This window comes from Pezoporus wallicus, unplaced genomic scaffold (genome assembly GCF_028554395.1).
Source record: "Pezoporus wallicus isolate ANWC-B61680 ecotype Strahan unplaced genomic scaffold, APGP_CSIRO_Pwel_v1 contig_5958, whole genome shotgun sequence".
Lineage (NCBI taxonomy): Eukaryota > Metazoa > Chordata > Aves > Psittaciformes > Psittacidae > Pezoporus > Pezoporus wallicus.
The window spans coordinates 268,548-289,843 of record NW_026638491.1 but is presented as its reverse complement, the minus strand read 5'-3'; the positions used below and the strand labels follow the sequence as shown (position 1 = coordinate 289,843).

Sequence of the window (21,296 nt, the reverse complement as noted above, 5' to 3'; positions counted from 1 at the left end):
ACCCATGCACAGGTAAAACATGATTGTGTAGAAAATCTAGATACTCTCAAGTGGAATTTGCTATGAGGTGTATTTGTTTGCTTTAAAGCATAGGATAATGATTCCATACAGATATTTGCAGTGTATTTTAATTGTTTCATTCGTGTGAAATGATATATCAAGGTTTGCTAACAGTAGCCGTAGCTGAATTGTAACAAACTTTGGAGTGGATGGTGAACTTTTGAGCTTTTTTTGTTAGAGCTATTGTAGGCTGAATTGGAGGAGGATTTTCTGTTGTGGACAATTAATTCCGTACCTGTTTGTTTTTGGGGTCAATGCACCTTCCTTTGGAGCTGGAGGACTGCTCTAGCATGTACCAAATAAACCACTGGTTGTAGAGAATACTGCCTCTGCTTTGTTTCTAACATTATACAGGAATTGGTGAGGTCAAAAGTATTCCCAGCTAATCCTGACTAGGAATACATTAGAAACTAAAGATACAAAAAGCAATCTGATGTTTATTTTAAATGTAGATAAACATGCTCCTTTCAAGAGAAGTGTTATTTTATGATTTTTCTTACATGCATGCTTGAAAAATTGCACTAAAAAATCCTTGCAGCTGCCATCCTTAATCGAGAATGCAAACCATAGAACCATAGAAAGGACCTTAAGATCATCTAGTTCCAACCCCCCTGCCATGGGCAGGGACACCTCACACTAAACCATGTCACCCAAGGATCTGTCCAGCCTGGCCTTGAACACCTCCAGGGGTGGAGCATTCACAACTTCCCTGGGCAACCCATTCCAGTGCCTCACCACCCTTACAGTAAAGAACTTCTTCCTTATATCCAATCTAAACTTACCCTGTTTAAGCAATGTGCCTGCTGGAAATAATGTGAATTTGTGTTTTGCCACTGCCCTGTATTTGCTTTTATGGGAAACTGCAGAAAGGAAAATCAGAAAGATGATTCAAGACTAGTTCCTGCTGGATAGTATCAAATAGCATTTGACAGATAGCATTTTGTTTTTTAGCAAAAACTTCTGCATTTTAGCAGAAATATGGAATAGAAGTCCCAATTATTTTTTTGTATGCTGCTTCTGCTTTAGCAATCATCAGAACCTGAAAGCTCTCTTGGGCAGAGTTATGGCTATCCCTGCTAGTTGTGTTTGTGTCACGTAGCAGGATGTGGGATTGCAGGTTAGAGGACAGAAGTGCCAGAACCTTCTTTGTATTGTTTGTTAGTATTGGAATATCATCTAGAAAGAAACACCTGTAAAAAATTGCTCCCCTAGCATTATAAATTAGTAGCTTTGCAGCTTTGGTAATTGCCACTTAGTGTGCTGAACTACACCTGGTGTTTAAATAAGTAAGACTGGAGTTTAGCCTTTTGGTCAGCTTTGAGGCATATTGGTTTATTACTGATCGGTCAGGAAGCTTCTGACATGGTTATAGATCCTATAGCTGGTCTTAGTTGAGTCTTACTTTCCCTAAATTCTAAAGTATCAATCTATGGAATTTATCATACATTAAATATCACTAAGTTGTGGTTTGTGGTTAATTTGATTTGTTCTGGTTTCATTCAGGGTTTTAGGGTGGGTTTTGTTGTTGCTTTTGTGTGTTTGTTTGTCTGTGGCGTTGTCCTTACTGAAACTGTTCTGTTCTTTGGTCTGTCTGATATAGGTATAAATACCAAAGATGTGGGAAATTTAGATGTGCCTAGAGTGTGAAAACTTAGACATCATGTTTCATACCTTGTCATACCTTGCTTACTTCCTCTTTTGAAAGCATCTGCTTTATTACCTTTTTGTGGAACCATTGGTAGTGATTTGGTGGAGTTGTATTTTGCGCTTATCCTCAGCAATTCCCTAAGGAAGAAGCACACCACTTATAGAACTTAAGCTTTTTGAAAAGGCTCCTTGTTACATTTCTGTGGTCTGGGATCTGTGAACATGTCAGGTTCCTGAGTTTACAGTGTAACAGCACAGTAACTGTGCTGCCACTTCTTTGAGATAGATGAAATAGGTTTGACAAAGTTAGGGCTTAATTTAGCAAGATTTTTACCATGTATCATAGAATGAGGACTTAATAGTTGCTCTGACTGCACAATTTTTTTGACAAAGCTAAAATGGAACAAAGCATCATTAATTATAGACTTAAATGTATTAAAGTTTTTTGCCTTGAAGTGAATGTTGGGAGTGTTTTACATGTTTTGTGATTATGAATTATTTGGCCTTTAAAACAGAATAAGAAGTCCGGAAGATTATCATGGACAGTTCATATAAAACAATCTTGTGTATAGTTTCAGTGCTTCTTGCTAAATATTTTAGTATTGCTAGTGACCACATGACATCACAAAGCAGGTAGTAATTTCAGCATTAAAAATTAACTGCTTCAGTAGCAACTGACTGACTTGGTGAGCTGTGAGAGAATGTATTTAGTTACAGTTTCATTTCATAGCTCTAAATGAGCTGCTGCTTTGTTAATTTGGCTTTTTTTTATTCTCTATATCTTTATGGAATGCATTTCTGAGTAAGGAGCAACCCTAGTGTTCTTACAGTGGTGCTAAAAAAACTTAAGCATAACTGAAAGCTTCATTTCCAGGATGACAAAACATTATCTTCCTTCCAGTGGAACATCTATATTTCAAGCAAGCCACTTCACCATGTAGCTTCATATACTCACCCTTAAAATGTTGATTCGTGAAAACTTCTTAGTATTTTCCTCATCATGTTTTTTTCTTGAAAGCCTAATTCTGAAAATCTTTCTAAATTTTCTAAATTTGAAGAAACAGGGGGGAAGAGCAGAAGAAATAGTCGAGGAATATGTGGTAAAGGTGATTTGTTAAAATAGTATCATGAATGCTGTGCTTTGACTCATTTCGTGCTCTGTGGTTTTTGTAGTGGTAAAACCAGACTTTTTAGCAGAAACAGAATTTTCTTAGAGTCTTGATTGCCATTTGGTCATGATTAACATTCAGGAGAGATTATTTCCACTGTGTGTTAAGATCAAGGATGGTGGTGTTTTTTTTTTTAATTCCCTGGTGTCTTCACAGACACATGGATTAAGCAGTAAACACCGGTTCAGAATTCTGACTTGGTGGAGTTTGTGAAGTTTTGAAATTACTTCAAAGTTTTATTTTAAGCATGTGTTAGTGCTCTGACGAAACATAATGACAGGTCTTTTTATTTCATTTTTAGATTCATTTTACAGAGTTATTTTTCTAGAACAGAGGTAGAAAATTACTGCAATGCAGGGCACTTCAGTGTTGTTGAAAACATGTTTTTATAAAAGTATCAATAGAATTTTTCAGCAACAGCTGAGCGGGAAGATATTATATTCTGAGCAATGCCAGTTAAAGCCACTGTATTTATCTGCTGGTAGGTTTGACTGTAGAACTCAACTGTTAAGAGTCACGATGGAGATATATATAGCCAAATCTTCCCATTGCCAAGAGGTTTTAACACATGTTAAATTGAAAATGGACCAGTAGAGCCCACTTGGGACAGTGTAGGAAAGCTGTCATTCCAAAAGCATTCATGTTTATTTTTGCCAGCTTGAAACATTAGATGGATATGTTTTCTGAGCAGTAGTCAGAGTTGAAAAGTTATACGACCCAGTCCTCTGCTGTGCTCCCACTCTTTTTCAATGAGTTAATGATGCAAGGAAGCCCTGGAGTGGAAGATCTAGTCCTCTCAGGGTTCCCCAAGCACGTTAGAGCAATTCACAGCACACAAGAAACAGCAGTGTTCTTAATGTGTGCAGCTATATATAAATACTAGACAGTGCCTTGGAGCTAATGGAAAGGGGATGTACACAGCTTGCATGGAATGCTTCTAAGGCGGGCCTGATTTTTTTTTTCATGTCCTGTGGTTGCTTTGTCTGGGAGTCAACCCTATCATCTCTGACTGTGACTGCTCGCTGTAGTAGCTGTCAGCACAGGTAGGAGTGTCTTCTCTGCATGGAGAACTAATAGAAGCTTAAAATACCTTTGCAGTGAGTAGTGCTGATGTAGATCTCTCTTTCTTAAAATGACACGGTGAGATTAGTTTTTGGCATTTTCTTTCACCCTTGTAATAGTCAGTAATGCTTAACAGAGACATCTTTGAACTACAATGACCAGAAGTAATTAAACAGAATTGTGTTATAGCCTTAGGCTTAGACTAATCATGGAAGAAAGGCTACCACCTTTCATTCTGGTTATAATAGCAAGGCCTATATTTTTATATGTTAATTTTTCCAAGATTTCAAGGCAGTCTACTGACTTATTGTGATGCTTAGCCCTTGGATGCAATCCTCACCTACACAGGTATCCACACATTGATACTGTCAGAGGAAATAGACGACTATATAATAGGCAATGATTGTACACAGAAATTGCAGGTTAGCCTTCAAAAGCATGAATATGATTCATTCAGTTCTGTTTACCTAACTCAGCTGTTAGTTTTGGTGCCTTCCTTTACACTAGGTGGTTGAATATCACATTAGTTCATCTTTCCTTTTGTGTGTAATGTTATGCATGGTGTCCCTTTTCATTGTAGATTGTGATCTGCTGCTAGAATTTGCAGATGCACTGCTAGTCACTCATTTAAATGTGATACAATGTATTAATTTAACAAATATTAATGTGTAAATGTAATTGCTATGAAATACCTGCTTTTTTAATTGTAGCTAGAGAAAACATTGGAAAAGTGTTTTCCATGAAGTAATTAACAAAGGGATCAGCAAGGGAGAATTATTTCATTAAACATTGGTACTGACAGATAAGTTAGTTATTTATAAGGGCCAGAGGCAAAGAGGCAAAATTTTCTTTTCACATGTCCTTCAAAAGGTATTACTGGAATGTCAGAGGAAAGGCAGTTTGAAGGTAGTTTGAAGTAATTCTGTAGGTAATCTTTGTTCAGTTTTCACAGATTTTGAGTAGGTTGACATATATCAATTGCTAAATGTTATGACAAACATAGCAGTAATATAATTCACAACAACATTATTTTGTTATGTTTTAGAATAGTAGACTAGTAATAAACAGACCTGTATTTAGTTAAAGTGCAACTAATTATATTTTCAGGTTTTGTGATCTTTCAAAAATGAAAACAAGTTATACTTATTTTAGACATATTATACAACGTGTTGGCATGCTGCTACTCTTCACAAGTAGATAAACGTTTTCCTGAAATAACAAAATACTTGAGAAGGAAATAACAAGCATTTGTATAATCTTTATCAGAAATAAGGCCTTGTAAAGATTTCTGTGTAGAAGAGAAAATCTGGTGGGTGTCTACATTTTCTTCTAAATAAGTTTAATGCAAAAAGTCACAGGAACTTGGGCTGGAAAAGGCATTTTAGCATATGGCAAAGAATGTTTGAAACTGCCAAGAATGCAAATGTCTGTGAATGAATTAATAAACAGTAACTTCATCTAAATATTGGTAATACAGTCTTTGTGCAAGGCAAGGAAAAGGGGCTTAGTTACTACTTGAGCAGTAACCAGAAACATAGTACTGCTAGAGATACCTAATATCATACAGCCTGCGGATGGGAATGACTCCAAAGATGTCAGCACCTGTTTAAAGTATTACCTTCCCCCTTCCCTGAATATGCAGTAAGCATGAGGGTTAACCATGCTGGCTTGGAACTAATGCCCATCTAAGCCTGATAAGTTCTGAAATACAGATTTTAATCAAAGAATTCAACCATTAGGATTTAGTGCATTTTGTGGTGGGAAAGAACTATTTGTTTATGTATGTGCTAACATACATGAAGTATAGCATTATATATAACATAACGTATGATATTATTTCTAGTCTGTTTCCCAGGATACCTGTTTGTTTTCTTTTTTAATTATAATAAGTAAAGCAAATATGCTCATGTACAGAATGCTGTATTTCATTTCCTTCTGCTCCAAGAGTTTCATTTTTCTCTGTCACTTAGGTGTAGAATCATAGAATCATAGAATAGTTAGGGTTGGAAAGGACCTTAAGATCATCTAGTTCCAACCCCCCTGCCATGGGCAGGGACACCTCACACTAAACCATTTCACCCAAGGCTCTGTCCAACCTGCCTTGAACACCGCCAGGGATGGAGCATTCACAACTTCCCTTGGCAGCCCATTCCAATGCCTCACCACCCTCACAGTAAAGAACTTCTTCCTTATATCCAATCTAAACTTCCCCTGTTTAAGTTTTAACCCATTACCCCTTGTCCTGTCACTACAGTCCCTAATGAAGAGTCCCTCTCCAGCATCCTTATAGCCCCCCTTCAGATACTGGAAGGCTGCTATGTGGTCTCCACGCAGCCTTCTCTTCTCCAGGCTGAACAGCCCCAACTTTCTCAGCCTGTCTTCATATGGGTGGTGCTCCAGTCCCCTGATCATCCTTGTGGCCTTCCTCTGTATCAGTTAGTCATGACTCCAAGACAAATGATCTTGTTGGAAATGATTCATCAATATTTCTGGAGCCATTCCTCATCATGTAAACGAAGATTTCTTCCTCTGTTATCTTTTGCACAAGTGGACTGAATTTTTTTTATAAGCATTTTTATACTTATAAATACTTTTTATAATACTTAAAGTACTTTATTTTTAATAAGTATTCCTGTGCAGGCATATTCTCATATTCTCTCTTTCTTCACTCCGAAGCTCTTGCATTTTTTTCCAGCATGAGAATCGCAGGTGTGTGAATTGGCATGCTGAGGAAGTTTTTCCCTTTTAAAATCTGGTCCTAATCCCTTTGTTTCCAAGGCAGCCCAAATACTAGAACTGAAAAGAGCACAGAGTAATGGATGTAGGAAAAGTTTATACTAATTCTTGGGAATGAGAAAATTTTTGTTGCAGGTTTGTACTCAGCTGGATTCCCCTGATGAGGCTGGGAAGACGCATGCTTGGTCATTTCAGTTCTTGGCCTGAAAAACTGAGTGTATATTCTTTCAGTATTTTCAGGTGCTGATGGGTTTTGAAACCATAATGATCTAAAAATTATTGTTGAAAAGGAAGAGAGGTACTATGCTCCAGTGATCGGGACCTGATGGAGGCTGGGGAACTTCTGCCCTGCTTCATACTCCTGTGGCCTCTGACCTCCCAGGCAATGCCATGCCAATACAAGAAGGCTATTGACAGTTTGCGTTTGTGCTGCTCTGAAACATCACAAAACCCTGTGTTTTAGCACAGATTAATTGTATAAAAATCAAAATTGCTAAAATAGCAGTAATAAATATAGTTTTATTATGTTCATATGATCTCAGATGGATGAGAGAGAAGGGAAAGTGGTGGCAAAGAACTCTGTGCTTCCTCAGCTCTGGTGTTGGTAGCAGAAGAGAGAATACTCCAGACTCCTTGCCTCCATAGTTCTAATAGGATTTGTGAATGTTTTTTTGCCTTATCGTATGTCTGGAATGCAGGGACATGAGAAGTGTAACTGGTTGTTTAAAGCATTCTGTTACTTTCAGTTTCAAAGCTGTTATGATGTGTCTGTTTACCATTTGAAACATTTAAAATCTTGTTTGAAATACTTGACATTCTGACTAAGAAAATAATGGATCACTTAGATGAGAAGATTTTATGGGTTATGTATCAGCAGACATTCATGTGCCTAGCACCTTTGGTGTTCTGCAAATGGAGTTTTTGGTTTTATCAACAGTGGCAGTGCTCAGCAGTTTTCTGTGAAAGTACAGAATTGGCAAATAAATCCTGATGAATTTTCATACAGCTTGTGAAATATAAAAACTTTGTTAATTTTAAGCATTTTAGTGCCCTACATTGCATTTATATTGCCGTGATGAGTGTTTTCATTCATTTTTGAAGATGACACTGTAGAAATAAACAGTATGGTGGGAGAAGGGAGTAATAGCTAGGTCCTTCTCTGGGTACACTCGAGTGTAGTAGTACTGCAGTGATCGTGGGTGGTTTTAGTTGTATGATTTTTAATTCTCTGCTGAACTAGAAGTTAGTGTTTGGCAAAGAACTACACAGGGACATGGATTTCTTGAAAATAAGGAAAAAATACGGTGGAAACCTGGTGAAGCAATCTTCAGATTGCAACATATTTCCCTGATTTTCACATTGCCTGGAGAAGCTAACCTGCTTTTCCAGTGAAATGGAAAAGCATTCTAAGCAAATCTGGGGGGAGGAAGGGGGAAACAACACAATCGATTCGCATTCAGTTGGTGCCTGAAACTCTGTCAGGCCAAAGCTCAAGCAGGATACATAGTTCAGCATGCAGGTGACAGGCTAAAAGGGAACATGTGACTGCCTGGAATGTATGTTGTCAACATTCATGGCTGATAAGATGCAGAAAATTCAGACACGTTTACCTTCTAATCAGGAAGAATGACTGTAGCAGAATCTAGAAGCCTTTGTGTGAAATTCATGAGGAATGACAAGGCAGAAATAAAGTATGTTTGTAGTTTAAAATCCTTTTAAGAGGGGAAACGGATATTCACCTAGCTGCAGATGCTACACTGAGGCACTAGTAAGTGGAGTGATAAAGTTTTTCTGTACTTTTTTTTTAAATGAAACCCAAAATCGTTAGCTGATGTGGGGTGGTATGTTTTAAGAGGGGGTATGCTAAATGAGCCTGAAGTGATAGTCTTAGACCCTGTGTTTTGAAATGGGTGAAATCTGGAACTTGAGTCTTGGAAGTGATGGTACTATGGGATATGCAGTACTTTGAGATCAAGTTTGATGTATTTGTTTTTATCCGTAATTAGATAACCAGTTTTCTGGGGAAAAAAATGTCTTTAGCTGTAGGGTGTTCATGTTTAATGTCAAGAAAATCCCTATTCTGTCTTTAGTTTGTCAGCCATGTCAGGGGCTGTCATGCGTAGAGAAGTGTACAATAGTAAGTGCATCATAATTTTAATGATTTTTTTTTAATGGACAACATACTAAGGCTTTTGCCAGATGGTGTGAGCTAGTCAGGAAATAGCTGCTCTCATCAACTTTAAGACAGCATAAAAACTTCTACACCCAGCATAGAATAAGTACATTGTATGAACAGAGCAACTCAAGCCCTCTTCAGATCTGTCTTGTAGCATGGTAGTTTGGAAACAGCCATTTATTTTGTCACAGTTACTGGTGATTTCAGTAAATCCTAGCACCTTGAGAGGACTTATAGCACTAACTTCCTAAAAACTAAAAAAGTCATTGTTGTGACTTTAATTAACAACAGGTAATGAATACATGTAGACAGCTGGAAGTCTAGGTTTATATCCTTCCCTCTTAATTTATATTATTGAAGGTTCTAAAAACAGATCCATCAAATCAAAAATATCAAGAATGGCTGAAATAATAAAAGCCTGCATCCCTTGCAGAAACTCCTTCACATATCTGTGACTTCCACAAGTTTGGAATGTGAGTATATGACTAGGTCAGGCAGGTCCCTACAAGAACTGCTTTTCAGGGCACTATACAGCTTTAAGCTTTGAGTTCTTTTTATATATCATTAGAATGGTGGGCAGCTTTGATACTGGCTCTTCCAAAATGCTGTTTTACTTCACCTTAAATGCAGGAGTGGGTTTGGCTATAGAAACTGAATAAAATGGGGAGGTAGGCTCTGAGATCGTCACAAGAATTTCAGCTGTGATTCTCGTGAATCACATTTGGTCTCAGTAGGCATTGCCCAAGAAATTGTCCTTGTGTGTGCAACAATCAGTTGTTCATTTTAAGGCCAAACCCACTTTTATCTTCTGGGAGATAAAAAATTGTAAACTGGAGGTTATTGGGAAAAACTAGAACTTAATAATAACTACTGTGTGGAGGCACTAGAGGACACCGCAGTAACAGGCAACACTTTTAAACTTCCCTTCATGCCAGAGCATTGCTTTGCATGTGTATTTATCTTGGTGTGGCAAGTTTGAAAAGTTGCTGTGTTATGAGACTTCAGCTTCAGCAGGAACAAACAAAAGTCTTCAAAGTGTATCATCATCTTCTGTTAAGATGGAAAATTGCCTCTTTGGCAATAGCCATATTTATGGGGTAATTAACTTATCCACAGGATCGTCCTTGAATTCCTCTTCTTCTGTAATGTCTTTTGAGAGGACAGGCAAGTAATTCAAAGAGCAGAACTTATTTTTAGGTTTAGTCTGATCCTGAAATAAACTGAAAAGTCTGAGTAGTGTTATGATAAAGTGGGAGTAAAACAGAGACAGGAAATAGGGGTCTTTGGTAATGAGTTCCAGCCACTCTTAAAACAGAAAGCCAGAGAAAGCATTACTTGCAAATAGTTTCTCAGTGACAGCTTAATCATTTTTAGCTTGTTATTCAGCATTAGACGGGAACAGTTTCTGCAGATATATACTATTCTTGAAAGATCCTTTTTCTAAAGATCATTTAGCAAGTTGTATTTTGACGTTTTTAAAGTTGCATTGTTCTTGCTAACTGATCTGCTATTTAAGAAACCCAGATGTTTGGGGGAGAGCCTGAAGTTTATACAGTCGTGCGTTATATATACATCTGGGAGAAGCATTCGGGGTAAGACTCTGGGACAGAGGCAGAAGATTTATCTTAAAATGTGAGCACGCTTTTGAGATTTTGGAAGTTGCGGGTTGAAAAGGGAAGAAGTCACAGCTATATCCTGTAGAACAAAGCACTGTTCTTGCTTCCAAAAGTTTCTTTTAACCCTGGGAATGTGACTGCTGAGATGGGCCCAAAGCATGGATGGTGAGATTGATATTTACAAGCATTTCACGTGGCTAAAGAGGGTAAGTGATCTGCTGGGCTTTGTTTTCTCTTTGTAAATGCACTTCAGAAATCTTGGTCAGAACTCTCAGCTTTGCAAAATGAAACCTACTGAGTGCCTCAGACATAAAATATTGTAAGTTTCTTTATGAGAAATAAATTAAAGACATTTCTTCATGTAGGAGGAGGAGGCTGGGGGAGAAGTGGGGGGGAGAGAGAGTCAGCTGTCTTTGTCTTTAAAAATGAAACTTCAGGATCAAACTTTGAACAAATGGCAATACTCTCTAGCAAATGCTCATGCTTTCCTGAGATTGTAATACAACAAAGCAAATCCTGCATGGGAATCTGGCAAAAAAAAAGGAGATTATGTTGTTTACCATATTGTGCTTTAAAATGAAAAAAAATTTCTTGCACTAGTTATTTACTTAATAAATTCTTCGTCAGGGTAACTGTATGAGACCTTTTAGAATGCCTTTGTTTTGGATAAAAAGGGTGGTACTCTTTTCCTCTGCATGTTACTCTGACAAAATTATGGTTTTTTTTTAAAATCCAGATTTTGTGATGAACTGTCTGAATAGGGATTAACTGCATGAAATTGTTTTTGTCTACCTCCAAAAGAAAAAAGTAGGTTTGTACAGTTGTCACCTTAGAAAAATCAGTTTTTGTCAGCTTTTAGAGTTTTCAGGTTCTAAGTATTTATTTGTCAATGTTTGGAATCCATTAATAGGATGTGAATAAATCCTTCACAGTGGACTATATTTAATTACAATATTAATTGGTGTCTCATATAAGCAGCACATTTTCTTGTTTACCTTTAAAATCAATTTTAACTTGTGTGTAATTTTCTTGCAAATTCTGTGCACTCCATTAATGTTAGTGCTTCTGCATGGCACTGGACTAAAACACATGTGGATACATATGCGCATGCACTCTATTTTTCTTTCTACTAGTATAAACAAAATGTAGGTAAATTCTTAAGTGAAATACGATCAAGGGCTTTAATCTGGGTAGTTTCTTGAATGAATATAAAATATTCATTTTATAATGTCAGTCTTTAATAACAGCTTGAGAGTCTTGAAGTTAATGTTTACAAAACATTTACATCAGGTTCTGGAAACTTACATTTCTGGAGTGTGAATGGGATTAAATAGAAAGTGAGTAGAATAGTGAAGGAGGTGAGACAGCAGGAAGTAGCAATGGGTAATGTTATACTGTGAGTTTAACCTGTGCTTTGTGTAGTTAAAGCTAAATACTTTGTTACTGGGTTTTTAGATCTGTTATTTAAATGAGGTTTTGAATACAGTGTGTCTGCCACCCTGCTTCCTGGTTTAAATCTAATTTCTAGAAGACAGGTTTGCGGTGTGCTGTTATCAGGTTGTGTGTGTCCTCGGTGAACACACTGAGGCCAATAACATAGAGAAAGGGCTCAAGAAGTAGCTTCAGTGAAGAAAGCCTCACACCAAAATGTTCACAGATGAAGGGTTAACAGAGGGTGTCTTCAGGAAGGTTTTCAAGTACTGTGTTCAGAAAGGATACTATGTTCAAATGTAGCACAGGCTTTTACAGAAATTAATAATGCTGTTACTGTTGTTGCATGCGATCCTTTTAGGTAAGGTGCGCAAAGAAGAATATCAATACTGTTGCTTTTTCTTACAAGCTCTTTAAGGGGGAGAGCACATGTGGGGGAAGGGAACTGAACATGATCTTGCATTGTTCCCAGGAGAACTTAGGCAGTCTGCTCCCAAATTCCTTTGACAAGTGATGTAAAAAAAAAAAAAAAAGTTTAAACAATCTAAGTTGCTTATTAAATTCTTATGTTTGAGACTCCTAATGTCACATGTTTGGCACTGACTGTGATAGCACATAAAGATTTCAGGCCCTGCAATCATAAAGTGTTGCTTTTTGGCTGATAATGAAAGTACGAGCCCCTTCCAGAGTAGCAAATGGCACTTAGCAGAGAGTAACTGCAATAGACTTCCATAAACCCTTGGTGAATTGTGCCGGAGCTGGGTCAAATTTCATTGCTAGCAGAAATCAGGATCAGTTTTGATGTTGCAGTGGTTGGCTAAGCTAGATTTGCATGGTATCTGTGGCTTGGACTGTGTTATGGCAGCAAACAAAAACAAAAATCACGAGATCCAGGCAGGCGAAATGACAGATACAACTGGTATTTTCATATGCTTAGAATAGAGGATTTGTTTTTAAGCAGTAACATAATGTGTATAGTAGCGTCACAGCCAACAAAGCAGTATTTTGATCAAATTGAAATAAGGTGTCACCACACTTGAGCTCTTTCCACTGGACTTTCCTGATGCTAAAATACCTTGTGAAAATGCTGTGCCAAGAATGGCCATAAGCATGGACAGCAAAATCTAAGAGCAGATGCATAAAGCCAAAACACAATTTAGCCTTGTCTCACTTGTATATGAAGCACAGTTAATGTGTTTTCCTTTGTTTACTGTTTTTTCTCTATTTCACTTTTTTGTCCATTTTGTCAGTAATAAAAAAATATTAGTCTGCAGTAGTATTTCTCACAAGAGAAAGAACTTTCTCTGATAATCTCTTATCTAATATCAGAAAGATAAAACTCTGCAATAGGTACAGCTATGCTGTACTTCTTAGCATGTAATAATTTGACGGCAATTTTAGAACTCTCCTAGTTAGTTTATCCTGTCTCAGAAGCTGACATAGGCACATAGTACCATAAGATGCAGTGGTATAGGAGTTTGTACCAATGCTGATACTTGAGGATACCTTGTTAGTAATACATGAAGCCTGGATAAGGAGGTCACAATAATTAAGGGAGGTATGTCTCTCAGCAGCCTATTTCTAGAATGATATGGAAAAGTTCTTGTGTATGTAAAGTGCATTTTCGCTGTTATAGCTAAGGCAGCACCATAGTTCTCATAAAGCAGTTGGTGAGCAGTTTGTGGAAAGTGTTTTGCAGATGACTGATATTGAGTTCTTTTACAGTGCCTAAGCATAAATGTGTCACTGTTAGGTTTTTGTTGCAAGCTAGGAAACCTGAGACCCCGCACACACACCTGAAGCTGAAAGTGGCTCATCTTTAGAAAACTTTATCTGCTTCTCCCAAAGGATTTAGTTGAAGGGTTCACGTACAATTTCGTCTGTTGTCCTGTTGCTTTATTCTTATCTTTCCATTTGGCCTTAATTGGAATACACCATTCCAAATGAAAATAGCAAAACCCCCATTTTGGTACATAGTCATGGAGGTATAGCTACAAATTATTAACAAGCATCAAGAGCATAAATGCTAATGTTTACTACAGACGGTATTATAGACTGTCTAAGCACATCGTAAATTTTCTGACCTATTTGTACTGTAGTGGATAGAGTGTAGCAAAATGGAAGGTCTTTTGCCACTGGAAAACTTTGTACACTGGTATGATGTCTTATTTTGAAAGGGAGACATCTTCATATGAAGTGGAGGCGTCTGATTACTCTTGTAACTTGTTTTAGACTTACCTTTGAAGTGCATGGAGCATAGAGCTCATGGCTGACCTGAAACAGGTATATATTTTTCTTACGCTTTTCTTTCCTTTCTTCTGGATGCTACTGATAAGCTCTACTAGCAAGAGGTGAAGCAATCAAACCCATGCTATAGCCATTAAGCTCTCAATATTGAAGGCGAATCTTATGACTTCTTCGAGGATATCTTCCTTTAAGTAATGTAACTGTCTGAAGGAGAAAATAGGTATTAGAATTAGAAAAAAATAGCAAACTAAACCAAAAGAATTTTGAGTATATACTTTAAGGACAACAGAAATTTACCTACCTCTGTCTTTACTTGATTTCAAACTATATGGTGGTAACCTTTTCAAAGCGGCTGCCACTTTCACTTAACCACCAAGAAAAAACAGCAAACAGAAAATCCTGTTGCTGATTTATTAATTGCCACCAGATGAAAGGCAAGAATTACAGATCCAGAAATCATGTTCCAGCTTCTCCTCCTCCCCAGGTACACTGAGTGAATGTGCATATATTCAAATGGGTGTGTATCTGAGGCAGCACTAACATGACGAGAGATGAAATCTATATTACATCCATAGTCATATGCCAAAATAAAAATGTTTATTATGTAGGCCACTCGCTCATCACTACACAATAGCAACTATTGTGACTCATAACATCAATTCTGCTGACCCAAAGGAGTAGTAAGAAATGGAAAGTCCACACTCTTCTAGATATTATCAACCCCAAATAGGCTGGAATAAGTCTATGGTTTATACTTTCTTGTGTTGAAATATAGTACTACAGTCTGTTTGCTGCTAGTAGTTTGCAGGAAAACTGACTGGTTGATCTCTGCAGGCTGTACTCTTTGTTTTCAGCTACTAAACTACAACAGAAGACAGTATATCAAGCATGCCCCTAATGTTCTCCACTAATACAAGTATTATAGTTGCCACAGGCATCTTACTCAATTATCAGTGGAACTGAAGGTGATTCATGTGACTGAATAAGAAGAGAGGAAGGTTATGACATAATCTGTCTTCTGAAAGGCGGCTGACTTGTTGAAAAAGCTTACAAGTCACCACTCTGACTGCCAGTTTTCTTTTCCCAGCTCCTCCTCACTGAACAGCCCAGTATGAGATCCGTGGCATTAGTGACAGATTTCTGTGTAACTGCTTGCTGATAAATTTCAGTCGTGGTATCTTTTGTTTCAATTGAGTTGTGTTGGAAACAGTACACGAGAAGAACATAAACTGGCTTGCATTCAATTTTGTTATCTTGTATTTGTGCTTGCTTTAAGGGGCTTACTTGTACAGCCTATCAAGATTCAGCTAGAAGTTCTGTTATAGAAGCTTCTGAACAGAACATCTCTACAGAAGCTCTCTACAATGGTGGTGGTTTGTTCTGACAATAAACTACATTCTGAATTGTTTCCTATTAAATAAAATGAAGAAAAACATAACGCTCCTGCTTACTAGGCTCTGAGAAGGCTGGTGAAAATTAAGATAGTGAACTATGTCACTTAAAACGTTTCTTCCCTTTCTTGCCATGCCCTTTTATATTCTTGCTGATTATCCCCATTTTAAGTTAAAGCTGTTGAGTCATACTCTAAAGTCTCCTTTTTTGTGTCATTTATTCTGGAGGAATATTTAAGCCTTTTTCTTGGAAAAGGGCTCTGTAACAACTGGATCATGTAAGTGATACTTCAGGAAGTTTCCAGCAGCTACCAGTACTAAGTCCCGGTTGGAGTAAAGAGCACATTCCAGAGAAGAGATTTGGAAACTAAAGATGAAGAAACTGAAGCAGGTGATGGAATGCAAAGCCTTTTTCCTTTCTTCCCCCCTCTGCCCCCCCCCCAGCACACTCTTAATTTTTCTAGAACAGGGATAAACAGTTGATTTGGAACTCTTTTCAGGAAACATTTTATGTTAGTATCTGATGGGCATTAAACTATATCCAAAATCTCTATGGAGTCTATAATACAGGTGCTTCAAGAAATTGCTTTGCAGCTCCCTTAGGCAAAATGTTTATGATATACACTTGACTTTTCATCTGCAGTGGTACTGTCATCAGCATAATTTCAACCATCTTGCCTCAGCATATCTCTCTTTCTGCTTTGTTATCATGTATTCTCATAAACTTTTTTATATGTTTTATGCTATTGCACTCATTCTTTCATTATAAGAAATATAATCAATATATTTATCTTATAATTTGTGGAGCCTAGGTAATGATTTTTGGTCTTTAAGGCTACATCTGCTGAAATAACATCTCAGTGGAAAATCTTGGGGATTCAGCCTTCTGGTCATGCAGTTACACAGGTCTAGTGTTTATTATTTGTGAGCCCTTACACCAACTCAAGTTGTCTATAGTCTTACTGCTTTAGTGTTACAGGTCCTATATTCAGTTGTTGCTGATATATGTGATATCTAACTATACTTGCTCAGTTTCCTCTCAGTACTGACTTTCACAACTGCAACAGAATGCACTCCAACCATCCACAGATGGCCTTGGTTCATATTACATTGTTTTATCTTGTCTTTATGTATGCCACAAAGATTTCCCAAGTCTTAAACAACTGCTGTGTGTCAATCAGCTGCTTTTATTTAGCAGCTCATTTTATGTCTACTCTACTTCCCTGTTCTTATCTGAGCACTCTCTAGCTGACCTGCCGGCAGGGTTGATTCTCTTTTTCTTCCCCCTTTTATGTTCACATGGGTGTGATTCATTAAGTTTTACGTGGGCATTGAGTATTGGACTTCCAGCAGAGAATATTTCACAGTGCAGCAGACATCATCAGAGGCTGTACATTTGGTAAATGTGAGTGTAGTAAAATACCTTATGTGTGATTTGATGTTGACCTATTTCTTAATTACTGATTATAAAAAATGTTGAATTCTGTTTTGTATTCATGGCATTGTTTATGTAAAAGTGTGTTGGCGGTAATTTAACTCCCTGTGCCTGTAGGCCAGGGGGAGTGGTTACTGAAATGGTTACAGGTATATTTCTTATATCTAGCCTAAAAAAATAGCAAATAATGGCCTGAGAAAGGATACAAAATCTACTTCAGTATGTTTTGTCACTAAGAAAATCTTTTCCTGCCTAGCAGTGTGTACTTGCTACTTGTATGGTCTAGGTGCAGGAAAGTGAGATGGGCTGGAGCACTTTTCCTCTGAAGACAGGCAGAGAGAATTGGGTTTGGTTGTTCATCCTGGAGAAAAGAAGGCTACGGCAAGATCTTAGAGCAGCCCCCAGTGCCTAAAGGGGCCAACAAGAAATTTGAAGAGGGGCTTTTTACAAGGTCCTGTAGTGACAGGACAAGAGGGAATGAGTTTAACCTGACAGAGGGGAGATTTAGTTTAGATACTAGGAAATAATTCTTCCCTGTGAGGGTGGTGAGGCGCTGGCACAGGTTACCCAGAGAAGTTGTGGATGCCCCATCCCTGGAAGTGTTTAAGCCAAGCTGGATGGGGCTTGGAGCAACCTGGTCTGGTAGAAGGTGTTCCTGCCCATGGCAGGGAGTTTGGAACTGAATGAGCTTTAAGGTCTCTTCCAACCCAAACCATTCTATTATTCTATAATATTATTCAGACAGTGAATGCTGATAAGTGAGATTCTGCGCATTCTGTTCTTCAGTGTTCTTGTTCACCCTCTAAACCAGGGATTAAGGACCAAGCTTAGTGAATTTATGGATGATTCTAGTTAGGGACTTTGCAGCCATGCTAAAAGACATGATTAAGGATAAGAGCTTGAGGCATAGGAAAGCAATATAAATAATAGGATGCAGTTCAGTATAGACTAGTGTAAGGTTATTCAAGCAGAAACAGTGACTAAACACAGGATGAAGAACAAGATGCTAGCTAAATAGCATTAAAGAGGATTAAAAAAGTATCTGGAAGTTATGGGTCCTAAGCTGAAAATACATCAGTGTTAGTGTATGGCTAATATGAAAAGGAATATGGCCCAGGGGTCTGTGAAAAGGTTTTCTCCACTCTAGCTATTTTCAGCTGGAGTCCTGTCTCTCCTCTTAGGCACTTAATTTCAGAAGAAGTTAAGGAACAACTGGTGAAGAGGAACCAAAAGAAAGCAACAAAATAGATCTTGGAAAATTATCCTGTGAGGAAAAGACAGAAAAACTTGTGGGTTTTTTAGTCCAAAGAGAGGGACCTGCTAATTGGAGATCTACAGATGGTCTTCAAATAGGTAAAAATTTTCTGAAGTGACAGGGAGGACTCTTTTTTACATGGTGATGTGATAATAACCAGTGGGTTGAAGTTGAAGAGGTAATGATTCAGGTTAGACTCTAAAAAAATTGTTTTAATGATTCTAAGAAGTAGATTACCTGTGGGGGCTGTGCAGTACATTTCTGGAGGTTTTTAGGAGTAGGAATATAAGAATGTTGGAAATAATTATTGGTCTAGGATGGAGTAATGAACCAGATGATCTCTTCAGTCACATCTCAGTCATGTTTGTTGGTGTCTCTGTGATTCTCTCAATTCTTTCAAAAAATATCAGAGACAAGGGTGTGCAGGTCCTCTTACCTCATGAAGGTACCATACTTACATCTAGTTCAGCACTTCATGGCTTGGAAAGCGTAATTTTCATTGGATAAATATTTGATTTCTTGATTTGCAGTAGTTAGCACCACGTTTATTTTCATCATCTGTTTTACATTTGGGCCTGTAGACCTCAGTGTAAATCAAGAAGAAACCTATGGACAAATCTTCAGTTGAAAATGAAAGGAGAGCTGGGGAGGAGGATTGTAATTATATTGATGCCATTGTACAAGCAACTACAAGTGAGCAGTCATCTGCAGACTAGTGCAGTTGAAGGGCACTCAGTGAAGCTGCACTCTTCTGTTAGCTGTTTCAGTGGAACCGGGAAATTAACCAGTAAAGGTTCATGTTATTTTTGAAGTTCTAAGCAAACAGCTCCATTCCCACAGTTACACAATGTTTTAGTAGGTTAGAAGCAATGGGACTCTTCTAAAATCTTTAAAATTAATCTGTATATATATATTTTTTTTTTTACAGTATTTTTTCTCTCTGGAGGATTAAAATTCGTAGGAAATGGGACATTTTGGTTAGGAACAAGTGTGTTTTAGAAGGTCGTGCTCCTTAGAGCCATTTAGAAATCCTTAAGTGATTATGTATCTCTAGTATATAGTAGTTGCTGAGAAGAATTTCATAATTTCAGTAATTTGTTAATTGCTATCAACAAATGTATGCTTTCAGTAATTTCTAGGGATAGTATAATCCATACCACAATTTTTATCATTTAAAAATAAACACCAAGGTTCCTTGACTTTGGAAAAAGACTGTTGAGACCAGATATTTCAAATGGTATTTACCAATGAAACAATAATTTGCTGGAAAATACCAAATCTATTCCTATACCATTCTTGCTTGCTGGAAATGAGAGTATTCAAAATCCAGCTAAAGAAAGATGTATTCAAAAGGTTTCATGAATATGAAATAAACAGTTTTTGTCTACAGATATATTTTGCATGTTTTTCATATTGTAACAATGACTCAATATAAATTTTTTTATTAACTATTGTTTGAAATTCTAATATTAACTGTAATAATTCTCATAGGAGCTTTTTCCCCCCAGTCACAGGTGAATCATCATTCATCTAATAATGAAACATATCAAGAAAGATTGGCACGATTAGAAGGTGATAAAGAGTCACTCATACTGCAGGTATGTCTTAAAGAGAGCATTGTCTAGGTAGTCGATACTCAGTGAATAAAAGCCGACGTGACAGTATTTTCTGTTAAACAAGTGTTAGCAGGTCACCAAATGTAACTAATATTTAATCAGGAATTAATTTATAATATGTATAATCCATCTGATTGATTTCATGGTGGGATAGTGTGGTAAAGGGGAAGGGAACAGCAGGAGTAAGAGGGAGATTAATAAAAAAGGGGAAAAGATAAGAAAACAAAACAAAACCAACTTAAATAACGTTGTGGAGTCTCAGGACAGTACTGTGGTAGTGATTCTCATTCCAGATTTGCAAGGTTGTACCAACTGATTTTTTTTTAGGTTCTCTCTGCTGCCATCTTTAATGGGGGGGTGTGATGATGAAAATTAGGAAGTAAAATGGATGCGTAAGTTCTTCTAGGTTTTCTGTTTCTCAGTTACCAAGCCTTTTTCAAACAGATCTGCTGTCACATGTTAATCTTCCTACTGGGAAAACAGCTTATACAACTTCAAATTAAAAAGCTCATTTTTTTTTTTCCTGGATATTTTTGCTATTACTAAACTGTACATTAATTGCTTTTTAAAACTGAAGCTGGAGATTCTTTAAATGGTCTTTGCATATCCGTTCTCTTTATGCTTACAAAAGCATATATCTTTCTTTATAGCGAACAAAACTACACTGGGTAGGTGTTCTCCCTACTTTCAGTTACTAGTTTCTGTAAGCATGTTTTATCCTGTATGTTCTGTTCACGCTTGTGTTAATTTACTGCTGTTGTTAAATAAACAGTAAATGGTTTGTGAGACATAAGTTTAGGCTTGGTTGGAATTTTCTTTTTTTGTTGTTGTTCCTGTGAAACTAAAATTGCTATTACCAAATTTAGAGGAAAAGAAATAAATTTCCTGAATGAAAACCAAGTTTCTGTCAGTCAGGTCCAGGGAGGCAACATATATTTTTAGAATACTTTCTATTAATCAAGTGGTTATTAACTTTAACATCTTGATTCTACTAATAATAGGCAGCAACTTTTCACATAGTACGTTCACTTCCCGGACAGTTCACTCTCACACATGAGCAATCATAATTGGAGCAACAATTAGGAGGCCAATCCCAGCTGTTTACTCAGAAACAGAGGGTTGTACTGATGCACCTGTGGCTTTGTCCTCAAAGGCCTCTGTTGTTTCATCACCTGTATGTATAGTCCCATAATCTTTGTCTACATATAGGAGCCACTGTTTTCTTGGATGTGGTTCATGCTATGCAGCCAGTTGTTGATGGTCATGTGTCCTGGTGGGCTTGGACAGATTTGGCAGAATCTTGATGTTCAAAGTATATCAGCTTTTGTGGATTTAACAGGACCACTGGTCTCCAGAGCTTGTAAATTCTTGAAGACTCTTCCAGGCTACTGCTTACTATGTACTTTTGCTGTTCTTATCCTTCTGATTTTTAGTAACTATTTCTTCATCCACACA

At 37.3% G+C, this 21,296-nt stretch overlaps 1 protein-coding gene across 1 annotated transcript in view; it reads left to right on the top strand.

Moving 5' to 3' along the window:
• PPFIBP2 (PPFIA binding protein 2) overlaps positions 1 to 21,296 on the top strand; it is an 87,322-nt gene that overhangs the window by 19,591 nt on the left and 46,435 nt on the right. Inside the window, exon 3 of the mRNA XM_057410906.1 lies at positions 19,734 to 19,823. Within this exon, the coding sequence (XP_057266889.1) occupies positions 19,734 to 19,823 (90 nt within the window). The remainder of the gene's footprint in view (positions 1 to 19,733; positions 19,824 to 21,296) is intronic.